This window comes from Canis lupus, chromosome 25 (assembly GCF_011100685.1).
Source record: "Canis lupus familiaris isolate Mischka breed German Shepherd chromosome 25, alternate assembly UU_Cfam_GSD_1.0, whole genome shotgun sequence".
Lineage (NCBI taxonomy): Eukaryota > Metazoa > Chordata > Mammalia > Carnivora > Canidae > Canis > Canis lupus.
Genome location: NC_049246.1, coordinates 38,713,048 through 38,726,395, shown reverse-complemented (window position 1 = coordinate 38,726,395; position 13,348 = coordinate 38,713,048). Strand labels below are relative to the sequence as shown.

General features: G+C 35.6%; 1 protein-coding gene across 3 annotated transcripts in view; it reads right to left on the bottom strand.

Annotated features, from left to right (window-relative positions):
- NYAP2 (neuronal tyrosine-phosphorylated phosphoinositide-3-kinase adaptor 2) overlaps positions 1 to 12,933 on the bottom strand; it is a 261,272-nt gene extending 248,339 nt beyond the window's left edge. Inside the window, exons 1-3 of one of the 3 annotated variants that reach the window (XM_038573975.1) lie at positions 12,391 to 12,933; positions 11,600 to 12,085; positions 3,482 to 3,719 (exon numbers count right to left, since the gene is read on the bottom strand). In XM_038573975.1, coding sequence (XP_038429903.1) covers positions 3,482 to 3,702 — 221 coding nt within the window. In that variant the 5' untranslated portion in view covers positions 3,703 to 3,719; positions 11,600 to 12,085; positions 12,391 to 12,933. Of the gene's footprint in view, positions 1 to 3,481; positions 3,720 to 5,152; positions 5,268 to 11,599; positions 12,248 to 12,390 lie in introns of those variants that run through there. The other 2 variants (XM_038573976.1, XM_038573974.1) reach the window with 2 other exon arrangements.
- Between the last annotated feature and the right edge of the window lie 415 nt (positions 12,934 to 13,348).

Here is a 13,348-nt window from a genome sequence, read left to right as displayed (position 1 = left end):
AGGAAAAATATAGAAAAACAAAATACCATAGACCCCACTTTCCACTACAATTACTCTCCATATTTTTGAATTTCTTTAGCCTCAAAGCCCTCAGAATAGTTCGCTATATTCTGCTTCAGTTCCTTTCTTCCCACTCACTCATGAATACAATCTCACTGGGTTTTGTTCCCAGCCCTTCACCAGAACTGTTCTTGTCAACACACCAATGTGGTAAGAGGCGTCAATTTTCAGGCTTCAACATAACTGATCCATTACGAAAATCTATCTTCTTTAATCACTTTTCTCACTTGACTCAGAGACATCACCATCCTTCATGGTTCTTCCCCTCTGTCATGGCTGTACTTTCCGGATTCTTCTATTGTTCCTACCATGTAAGCAGTCAGGTGCCCCAAGGAACAGTCCAGGGTGCATCTTGGACTTTAGATTCTAAGTGTACTCAACAAGGCTAATGTCTTGTGATCTATAGACCCTGATGAACCTCACATTCATGTCTCCAGCTTTGATCTTACCATAAATCCTGGATCGAACTGTCTATCCAGCATTCTCCACTGGGACATCCAAAAGGGCTCACAAAATTGGGATACCAAAGCTGAGCTTTCATTCCTCTAACAGTTAACTTAAACTTCGTCTCTTCTAGTCTTTGCTATTTCAATAAATGAAAACATCACTTTTCTCATGTTTCAGGCAAAAGACGAAGCAAAACACGCACATACATGGACACAAAACAACAGCAAAATGAAGTAGAAAGTCATCTTCAGTTTTTTTCTTATTCAACTCCCACCTCTCATCAATTAGAACATTTTGATGGTGCCCATAATTTGAGCATTTTATGCCACCTTTACTATTACCACCCTGGTCCAAGCCACCATCATCTCTCACCTGATTTATCACAAAGGATTTGTTTTTGGATTTCATACATTTAGCCATGCCCCATCTATCTCCTCAATACAGAAGCAAGACAAACCCTGGCAGAATGTTCGGTTAAAGTAGCTCACACCTCTGCTCAAAAATCTTCAATGAATTTTGTTTTCTCCTTCAGAATAAAACACAAAAGTTTATAAAGCTCTATATTACCCGGTGGCCTTCTACCAGTCTCAACTTAAATCTCCCCAATCCTTGCCTTGGTCACTGTGTGATGCCTTGTCCTCTTCTTAGAACACATCAAACTTAATATTCTCCCTGCCTACAATTCTCTTCTTGCCAATAGCCATACACTTCACATCTCTGGCAGCACTTTTCCAATGTCTCAAACATAATTTATGCAGCCTTCCCTAGGCTCTGTTTTATCTCCTTTACCAAGCTTTGTTTTACCACCTGTTATATATATTTATATATAATTATGTTTAGTGTTGTCTCCTCTTCACCCTTTCCTCAGAATGTATCTTCCTTACAACAGGAAATTTGTTCTGTTCATTGCTGTCACATCAAGGTCTTGAACATGGCCTGGCAGTTAGCAAAATTTTAAGATATATTTCCCCAATCAATTAATACATTTAACAGCAAATGTTTGTTGAACAATAAATCTGCTTTGGGTCTTTCTTCCCATGAAAGGTACACTGTGGTTTGGACATCAGCAACCATGGTGCATATTGCAATATGCATGCATTGTTTGGCCCGGTGGCCTTGAATCTTCTTGATCTCAGGTGTGAGGTGCCCTATCTGTCTCATGAGAATCAGTGTTATTTCTTACAACCAGGATTAAGTCTCTCTGTCTGATCCTTATTTCAGGGTGGAGTCAGAATTCATAAGATTAGGAAAGAAAACTATCTAAAAATCAGACATTTTCTGTCTTAATATCTTTATAGATACAACTTTTATAAAGTTTGTTGATGAAACACAAAAGTTAATAGTACAATGATAAGCACACTTTAGATTTCTGTAAAATCTAATGAAACCTCTGCAAATAATTCTATTTATATGGTTAAAGAAAAGAATGAATGATTGAGTTTTAATGCCAAGATCAGGAAAACTTTCATTATAAAGATGAAGCTGTTTTAGAGACATGTGAATTGTTCTTTTTTGTTATGAATTTTAGAAACATTTTAGGAAAACTTTAGAAACCTCATTTTTAATGAGTTTTCTTCAGTGCTAGCATACATACAGAAGTCCCTGAGAATTAATTCCCAAGGGGCGGAAATTGTCCTGAAGAAAGGCTATTTAGTGTATCCTAGAAGGGAATTGGTGATACCAACTAAAATTGGGGAGGAATAAAAAATAGCATAGTCCCCAACAATATATTGACTTAAATATAAACAATTGTGACAATATTTATCAAGTATATAATTTCACAAATATTTTTATACCTGTTAATACACGGATTTCCACTTAGTAGTCTAAAATAAAAAGATTACACTGTTTCAAAATAATCCTCCACAACATTTTTTTTTCTTTTTGGTTTCCAATGCTCTCTCTCTTTCCCAAACCTCTCATATAAAATTATTTGCCTTTAATGATTAAAATAGGGCTTCCTTATCTAGTTTCATTATAAGAATAAATAGTTCATCTAACAAATTTTTCCCTAATATAATAATGTTCACAGAGAGGAAGCAAAATTATTAATGTCAGATTAGATGAAAAATCCACCAACTATTGAAATAGCTTAACTAATATTATTCTGTATCCAGCTAATTGGTATGGATAATTTTCTGAGTTCTGAATCTTTGCACTTAGTAAATAGATCTTATTGAAAAAATAAGACTTTGTAGAATGCAATATGCCTCTACCTTTACCACTATCAAACACACATACACACACACACACACACACACACACACACACATACACACACTGAAAGCACTATGACATTTTTGGGGGAATCAAAAGATGTATATCCTTCTTTGGGCTTCAGTGCCCCAGGAAATTTAGCTTCAGTTTGGAAGTTGTAATCTGGTACTTATTTGCTTGTAGCTGTACATTTTGCAGTAAAAAAAAGTCATTTCATTTCAACAAACCTGGGGCACTCGGTACCAGACAAGATATGTAATAGTCCTAAAACTCTGCATAGAGAGCACTCAGGGAGGGTCCCCCTGCCTTCAGTGGCTCATATAATTCTAATTATCCATGAGTCTTTTTATAATCTAGGAAGAAGATGAGCCATTATAAAATAAGAACTATAACAAAGACCATTAAAGGTGGGGATTTTCATCAAATACTGACGATGAGAGTGTTTATGTGTTCCCTTGGGTTTTTACCAAGAGGTTGTTTGGTATGAGCTTTTATTAAAGAAAACTGAATTCTTTCCCAATCCCAGCTGTACCTCCATATGCACAACACACCAGTAAGTAACTTTTCTAAGCTGAGGCGAGAGTCCTGTGAGTCAGATGAATTGTGTTTCTGTTATAGTTGAGCTGCCAATTTCACTTGGTCTCATCAAGACTAACTGGTAAACACCCTTCTTGACCAGGTGACATCATCACAGCCTTTGCAGAACTCATGGATTTCCTTGTTACGCAAGACTTGGGATACTTTTATTTATATTTACCGTTTTATTGCTTCTTCTTGTCTTCGGCGTTTTTCATTCTTCTCCTTCAAGTAGGCCAGGTTGGTTTCATTTCTCAAGCGGTCATTCTCTCGAGCAATGTCTGATGCATTCTGAATGACCAAACCATCATAGGCCTTCATCCCCATATCCTCAATATATTGGAGAAATGTGTCCAAAGGGTCTTCCTCAGGATTAGAACTCATCATCTTGGAGGGTATCATGTAAAAAGGAACACTTCCTGTAGGATGAGAACACAGGTCACCTTTATCAAAGTGAAGGTAAAAAGCAAGGTGTTTGTTTATTCACCCTAATATCTCCTCAACCCAAAGCTCCAATGTTTATGGTAGAATCTATTGGGAGAAAATGTCTCATTAGATACTACAAACCATCAAGAGTATTTGAGGTAAATATTAAATGAATGTTGCCTGAGTAGCAAACACTCCCTCAAACTGACAAAATTAGCACATCGAAGACCAAATCTCTTGCGTTGAAAGGTAATGTGAGGGTACAAATACAATGTGTCGAGATCAACGTTTGGTTTATGTACTTAGAGTCAAGATTTTGTTTCTCAAAAATGTATTATTTCTATTTGCCATAAAGACATTCTTGCTCAATTTCAAATAAAATATGATTACTTGGAACGAACTTAAATTAGGTGTTTTTTTTTAATAATTTTAAACTAAGATCCACAAACCTAAAACAAGTGCCAAAATATCACAGTAATCAAGGATATACACATTTCTAATATAATTTATTTTGGAAATAATCCCTTTCTGATCCAACATTATTTTTCAAAATGGTGCTGCATCATGGCTGCTACTTCAACTCAAATAGCATAGGTCACCAAGATCACATTAATCCTCAGCAGTCTGGTAATTCAAGCAATGACAACTACAGTTATCACTGCTCATGAAGATTTGAAAACCCAAACTATAGAACGGATTACTGAAAAACCAAAATCAAACAAAATCAACAATAAAACATAGGACTTTCTACCAACATATACTCTGCTCACCTACAAAATGATGGAAATAATAGCTTCTACCTCCTGCTGATATAATGATTTAGAGAGGCGATGCTATAAAGAATTTAGCTTAGAGTTTAACAGTAATAACCATATAGTAATGTTAGCTAATATTATCATAATAAAAGTACAGGTAGAAGATTGGCAGCAATGGTAACATCAAATGTGTATACGAGTATACATAGATGGGTGATGTATAACCAGCAGGCTCTGAAAATCAGGATGCCTTGAAATAGAAGAATCCAATGAATTATAGAAATCAATGAAGCCAGAGGATAGAGAAATGGTGCTTCAATCAATCAAAAAATAGAACTGAAGTTTAATTAATTAATTGCATACAAGATAAGTATTTTATCCTTCTAGCTTATTAAGGCCCACTGTCCTCAATTGCATATTCACTGTTGTATAGGAAACTGGTATTACTGCGTCAGATTGAAAAATCAAAAGCAAAATCAATTAACAAGAAAAAAACTTGGCCATTTAAAATTATAAATTACATTTATGTCTTTTATGTTCTTTAAAAGTCTCAGAAAGACATTTTTTAAATATTCACCCAAATATCTAAGGTAGAAATCCTCGGCTTTCATTTTTGCTACTACGAATCATTTTCATTTTGATTTTTTTACAAGTATAATCATGTTCCATACCTGGATGGTAGCTATGGAAACTTTACTTCTTATCAGAGTTTATTAGCATTTCAGCTGTCAGTCAATTCATATGTTATTTGAGGCCCATTCTGAATTTAAAGATTTATTCTCCAATCTGTAAGAAATTGTTGAAACAAGAGGATACGAGTTGTTTCTTGACTCATGATTTCTTTTTTGTTAAGTTTTATTATGTTTGGTTTGGTTTTAAGCCATAATGGGTTGGCAAATGAAGTAGTCTTTTAATTCCAACTATCTAGCATAATTGAATTGTATTGTAATATCAGTCTGTGAGTTTAGATACTCAAGTGGTGGACACATGTAGAAATAAGAAATTACCATTACAAACGACTGCAATTTTCAGAAAAAAAAAAGGAACATTATTCTCAGAAAGCTGAAGCATTATGATTATTGGGAATTCATTTTTACCAAGGACTTTAGCAGGGAGTGTGCCTGGATAAAAAAATATCTGTAACTTTATGGCAATTAATTCTACCATAGTTAAGTGAGCCAAGTCAGTATTACAGGGATTCCACAGATAATGCCTCAGGGTGGAAGATGAACATTCCCACTTTGCCCTGGAGCAAAACTGCATATATTCCATTGTGAAAGACATTACCTCAAAATTTGTATTTCTTCCGTTAAATTTTCCTCCCATCCAAATGACATCAGATATTCTTTACAGTTATATATTCCAAATATTAACAAGGTTAATTGGGTACTTCTGAAAATTAATTATCTCTGTAAGTGGTCTTTCAAATTGCCTGGAGTTTAAATTGTGTTTATTCCAAGACAATATTAAATAATAATATCATAAAATATTTAGCCCATGGAAAGTTGTACAATAAGATTTTTTTAAAAGTTGAGATGAAAATTTGAGGGGTAAAAATCAACCATAAAATCTAGTAACACTTCCAGATAATGAAATGCAAATGTTGAATGCGAGCATGCTTGTCATCTAGTTCTAGGGAAGGATTTGATTCTATAATCACTCATTTATTCAATTATTTCTTAAGCATCTATTATGAACCAGGCACTGATAAAGGCAAAACTGTGTCCTTCTAGACATTTATATTGCAGTGTAAAAGCACAATAAATAAAAAAATTGCCATGCAGTCTGACAAGGGCACCAATTCAGGTAACAATGGTGGCTTTCATTAGTTTGTCATGGTTTATGGTCACCATTTTTGAGGATGAACGAAGAAAATTTTTTGACAATTATATTCAAAAATAAACATAAACAATGGACTTGGACCCTACTAATGTTGAAGCATCACATTTTTCTGCTTTCTCATCCACATGTAAAAGGTAATTTGTAATGGGGGGCAGGGGCAGAGGGCAGTTAGACAGTTCTGAAGAGCATAACTGAGAACTTGAGTAGTATGGCCTAAAAATCCCAATGGAAGCACCCCTAGGTCTCCAACTTTAGACAATCTAATGAACCCCTCCCTCTGAGCTTTAGTTTCCATGTTTTTGCAATGGTGGTTGGAATGATAACTTACCTCCTTACATTATTGGAGGTTCAGTTAGAAAATGAAAATCCAAGAAACATGAGCATAATCATCAGTTACTAACGTTGCTATTAGATACTTTTCACAATTCTTAACTGTGGCCAAGATTATGTTTAGTAATCACTCCTTGATAAACACATTTTTTACTTTGGAACATAAGTGAATAGAATATTTAATGAAGTTCAACATTCTTCGGCACAGATGTGCAAATGGAGGCATGGAAGGCGTTCGCAGACTTGCCTCCTAACCATGCAGGCAGATCATTTATCCATTCTACACCATTTTCTAGGTATAGAAAATGAGGGTCTTAGCACATAAGAAGCATGAAGCTCAAAGACTTAGAGTCTTCCAAGCCAAAGGTATTTCTCAGCTGCTGAACTCTGAATGAACAGATTCATTCATTCACTCCTCACTAAAGGAAGATGAGGCCTCATTTAAAAAAAGTGAACTTGATGTGAAGTGTCTATCTTATTACAACTGTTACCCATTTCTATGTGGTGAGAACCCACAGTCAGATATGATCATAAATCTGTTTCTCTTTCAGAAATGTATAGTTATGGCTAAGATGGATATTGAGTAAGGAACATTTTATACCACTAAAAACTAAGCTTCATTTTGACTGCTGGATATTAGATCAAGTTCATTTCTGGCCCTTGAATGACAACCCTGTACGCAAATATTTTATAAAGCTTTGTCTTGAACACTGAATCCCTAATATTGACATCTTAGGAAGACTATAATAGTTAAGAAGTGAAGAGGCCCTCACCTTTAGGTAGCATCTTTAGCTCTACCCTAATAAGTAAGAGATTCTTATTAGACCTCAAATGACTGCATGGTACCTTTGGGACAACAAAGTGAGTGAGATTGAAAGGATCTGTTGCTTTTGCATTCTCCAGTTATCCCCTTTATTTAAATTAGTATGTGTAAGCAGCCCATTTTTGCTCCCAACAAATTAGGCATTTTAGCCCCCCCTAGAGCATTAGTTGAAAACTGACATCCATGGTCTTCATCTACAGGGTAGATAGATTTTGATAAAAATGCATGGCATGGGCTCAAATAGTGCAAAATTTGTATGTGTGCTCTTTTTCTTGGAAGTTGTAGCTAATATTGAAAATCTGTGTCAGGGTGGTCTTAGGAAAGCACCTAAAATGACCGAGATCAGAATCCCCATACAAATCACAGAGAGCTTCACTTATTCCTTTCTTCCACTGCTATATTGTATATTCATAAAACCCTCCTTTTGTTTGATTTTTGGATTACTGTATTTAAAATCATTACCATTCTAATAAAAGCTACAGATGTTGGCTTAAACACAACTGGATAGCTAATTGCTCATCTTTATTTTATTCTTTCACTCTTGTTAGTTATTTCCTGTAGACCACACCCTTCACAAAGCATATTTTATATAATATTGTGACACTTCCTAAAACTTGAAATTTCACTCTACTTAGCTAAGATGCACCAATTTAAACTGGTGAGATTGAGGTCATATTTAAAACACTAAGCATTTAACTTTGTATTCAATTAACCATGTCTTTATTTTCTTTTGTGTAAAACCATCACTGTACCTTTCCCATGCAGAGCCTAGAGCTGAAAGTATCATTACATTTCTTTACAATGTTTCCACTTAAATGAAACTATTTATTACATATACATGTGGAGCATAGAATATACATAAAAGTATCCAAATGGAATCCATAGAAACATAAAAATCCACTTGCTTATTTTCTTTCTGTACCCAAGAAACTCAAGAAGCTGAGACACTACATGACTTTCAATGTTAAAGCCAAAAAAAGTGCACATTTTTGAGGATTCAGTGTATGCAAAAACTTTAAGAACATACATTTATGTAGATTTACCTTATAAATTAAGAAATCAATTTTTGTAGCCTTAATTTACCAGAAGATAATTTGATGTGTCAGTAATTCATGTCAAGATTGGGTTCTCCATGGTATAGAAGGTATTTGATTAATTACAGGCTATTGTTGAAGAAAAGACACACAGAAAGGGTCAGATAACAATTAGCATGCCATCTTCTTATACATGTTAAAGTATTTCTCTTTTCTTAAAATTCAGAACAAATTCCTCTTTTGGTGTAATTTCATGCATTGTGACATTCTGGCTCTACAAGAAGTGACTCAGGTGGGTGTGTACACCAACTTAGGAGGCAAAGCCTTCTGATGGATCATTGACCACCATCCACCAAAAGTGGGGTTCTAGTATATTAGTATCATCTGAATGAATGAGCCCACTGGCCCTTGTGGGGGCCGGCTCTTTTAATCTCTTCTTAAAATGTTTGTTCAGAATTCCTGAAATAGAGTTGTTCTCCATCTAAAACTTTGGTTTTCCAAGATTTAAAGTTGTGAAAACTCCATTAATCCAGATATTTTCCGTATCTACCAAGTGATAGAGGAAGGAAAAGCAACTGTTGGGGAGAGACCTGCTTCTCCATTCTTGAAGTTAAGAAGCTTCTTAAATTTTAGTTCACAGTTAACCCTAAAGGATAATGTTATAGCTAGAATAATGTAAAGTTTATCTTGTGTTGTTTTTATGCTGCTGTTTGTTTTGACTGGGAAAAACAAAATACATACAAGGAAATAAATTTCTCAGTAGAAAGACTAGGCATTTAGTCTTCATTTCACATTGTGTATTTCATTTCATTTGCATATGGGAAAGTTAACCAGGCCCCGTCCTTAATTATTTCTGAGGTTTTCACACCACACCTGTCTCAATGCTGTGAGGAAGTTATTAGGATTTGAGCTATTAAAAGTTGATTTTCCCTCTCACTCAAATCATTCCAACCTCTCTAAGACAGAAAATCCTATTTCATGTAGCAGTATCAACTCCTCCAAATAAAAGTTTCCCAAGGCAATTTTAACTGTATTTTTTTGGTCAGGAGAAGGAAAAAGATCTCTTACATATTTTGCATGTACTTAGACCAATTTGAAAACACATTGTGAAAATATAAGTATTTAAATAATCAGTCTTCACATACATATGTAAAATATGTATGCAAATTAATTTCTAAAATTTGCTGACTTCACATAGGATTAAATCAACAGACAAGATTGCCTGGTTATAATTCGTCACCTGTGTAAACCACGTCAAAATTGTTATTCTGATAATGTGTCAAAAATAAATCCTATCATTTCACTTTGATTATGCTTAAAATCCTGCCCTCGACCCCACAAATGGTCACGCTCATTTTCTTATTCAAACTTTCATCAAAATGCAGCTGTTCTGCCCAAAATGGGAAATGTTAGAGTTAAAACCACGAGAGCTTGTTGAAGTGACTACAAAGACGCTGATTGCTTTTTTTTCGCAGAAGGCAGATTACTTGATAGTGAGTTTTTCTCTACACTCTCCCTTCCCTCAATGGGTAAAATGGGTATGGATCATGTTAATAGAGTAACATCATAAATTGGACTTCCCCAAACTTCCAGGTTGTCATGTGCTATTTGCCTACGGTCTAAAGAAATAACACAGTTCCAGCAATATTATGGACTCACACAAAATGTCAATGGCTGAGGTACTTTTCTGAGCCTTTGGCCAAATGTTTCCAGACGCTTACAAGGCAGTATTTGCAAAGTAGATATAGTCAGTATGATAAATTGCTGACTGGAGCTGCAATGGAAACCATCTAATTGAATTGAGAGTCTATGACTTTTTTTTATTTCTTGTAACAATAGACAACCTTCTTGTCTCTAGGATTTTTACACTTCTCTTTCTAAACTTTGCAAATGCCCCAAGTCCTTGGGCTTCTCTATAGTTTCTTTTGAAGTGGTAGTATTTTTTCTCAGGTCTGTTTTCACTGATTTCCTAAACTGTCAGTGTCCTTCAGAGTCCCCTTCTTTGCTGAGTTGGCAAACATATGTTGCAAAGACCACAGAAAAATAAAATAATTTTGGTATTTGAGGCTCACATATTCTAATACTAATCTGTTTACCAATTGACTGTGTAAAAAATAAGTTGGAACATTATTTAACATGTGAAGAATTAGGAGAGGAGTTCATTTTCACTCTTGCTCCACAGTCATTATTTCATACAAGTTGGTTATAATTTTTTGCATGTTAAAATGACTAGAACTACATAGTATAACTTTTAACACTGAATTCCCTTATTTTGGGGCTATGTTTACAAAAAAAAACAAAAACAACAGTTCTATGGTACAGAAACAACTTTAGGATTTCCTAATGAGAAGGAACAATATTATTTCATGTAATAGTTCTTCCAGCTAGGGAAGACCTATATTTCTTGTATTTAAAATATTTCTAGTTCTTGAAAAAATTAAGATGAAGACACTCCAACAAAATAAGTGTATGTCCCAGGTAAAACAAGTCTACCAAAAGTTCAATAGAAAATATTTGTTGTGATAAGGTTAAGGAAATCTTTCTGATATTGAGTGATATTAAAATACATGTTTCTCAAAAAGGTTTTGATCTACTCAGTTAGGAAGAAGCAGTTTCAGCTTTAGTGTATGTCTTATAGTTTTTTTTTTCTTGGTAGGTTTTTTTTTTTTTTTTAGAATGCAAAATTAGGCTGACACAAATGAGCTGAGAGACTGTTGTAAAATATTTATGGTATGGAATAGCAGATAAATAGCTAGCATGCACAACGTGAATGCCAATTAACACCCTTGAAAATATTTTCAATGCTTTTAATAATTTAACATGGCTTATTTTACCAATGAAAATCTAGTTTAGCCATTTCTGTGGTAATGTAACTAAGTGGGTAAGAGGGTACGAAATAGCCTGAGGCTTATTAAAGCCTTAGATGCCTTCGCTGTGGCTTTATTTCTGTTCCACCTAATAAGACATGCAAACTTCAGCATTAAGTATCCCCAGATAAAATCCATTCCATTTCATAACCAGATTGCTTGATCTATTTAGTGCTGGATTCAATTAGCATGCTTAGATAATCTGAAAAATGAGATACATACCAAAATTTAAGTCTCCAGGGAGAGCTAAGTGCAATAATCAGAAGGTGACTTGTGTCTTTCAGAGCCCTCTCTCGCGGTTGATCTCAGGGCAGTTCTGTAGGAGTAATCCAGCACCATAAGAAATAGACTTGTAGTTCAGCTCAGTTTTTCTTCAATTAAAGTGCATTGTGTCTGGATGGGAAAAGTGTCCATTCCCAGATTCTTCATCACTAGAGATCAGAGCATTCTTGATGTTCTTCCTATCAGATAAAATGGCCTTTAAAGTTTGCTAGGAAGATACGGTGGCAGAAGACAGGTGCTTGCTTCCTTAAATCGACATTCAGAGAAAAGAGGGCATAGCTAATGGGTGGGGATGAATACACAGCCCCTCGCCTTCCAGGTCCAGCAGGAAAGAAATTGAATGATTTTACCCACTTTGCTACACAGATGATTACAAGACTCGAAGCAATCACCCAGGCTGGCTAAGGTGCCTCATTTGATTATATTCTGTGAAGACAAAAATAAATGAAAACAAAAAATCAGAAGCATCCTCTCTAAATGTCTCCTTTCAGCCAAAAAGATGCTCTTTCTCATTGCCACTTACATACAGAAGGTTTGGAGCAGCCTAGCTTGTGGCATCGTCCCTCCCCCGTGACAACCAGCTCTCTCTCTCCCATTCTCTCTCTTTCCCCTCCCTCCCTCCCTGCCCCTGACTCCCTCCCTTCCTGCTTCTCTCTCTCTCTCCTCTCCAGCTGCCTTAGTCTGTTGATGCTGCTGCTGATTAATCAGGGATTCTGAAACAAAGAACCTACCTTCTGAAATAAGCAGTAATCTTTCTTCTCTGTTTCTGCAATCCGTCTGCCTTGAACAGCAAAGCTGCCAGCATTCTAGCACCTTGGATAGTTCCTGCTCACTAGGCCCATTGGAAACGGAAGAAGAAACTGAAGAAATGGCAAGAAACCCGAAAGCAGCATCGTTCTACTTCGGATTTCGCCTCCCTGGGGCCTCCCATCCTCATTAAAGGCCTCACATCTAGGCAACAGAACCTCTCTCTTTTATCTATCTGAACTGAAGTCTGATTAGTCAATAATAAAATGAAAAGAGGATAAAGAAACCCCTTCATTTATATCCACTACAACACTAAAATTCAATCTTTGTGGAGAAGAAAAAATATAAATCCATCAAAAATAAATGTTCTTCCTACAGAGGGTGTTTAGGTGATAAGCTTTTCACCCCTGGCATGCCTAATGAAAATGAGCAACAACTTAAATGGAACATCGAGATCTCAGTTTGATAACCTTATTTGATATCAATTTTGCCTGCACCCTCCCTGCACAGCCGAGCCAGGCACACAATTACTGCTGACGTACTTCGGGCTGCTGCTTGGGGAAAGAGGGGAGGAGCCTTTTAACCTCATCAAAACAGCTTCATGCCACCTGCTCCCATGGCATGAGAACAAAACTAGCCCACTTAGAAAGAACATGCACAGCACACACGTATGTTGAATAAAGATCTCAGAGAGCATGCTATTTTTTTTTAACAAAAATAAGATGTGAATTAACTATGGTGTGTGTGTCACTGACTCCTGTAGACTCCCTGTTGAAATTATTTAAAGTCATTCTATTTCTTATATTTCCTGAGAACTCTCTTCATTCCATTCTTAAAAGCCTGCTGAATATATGCTTATATGCCATGTTATATAATACAACTTCTATAAATATGTGTATATAGGTATACAAAAATATGTGTGTCTATACATACACACACAAG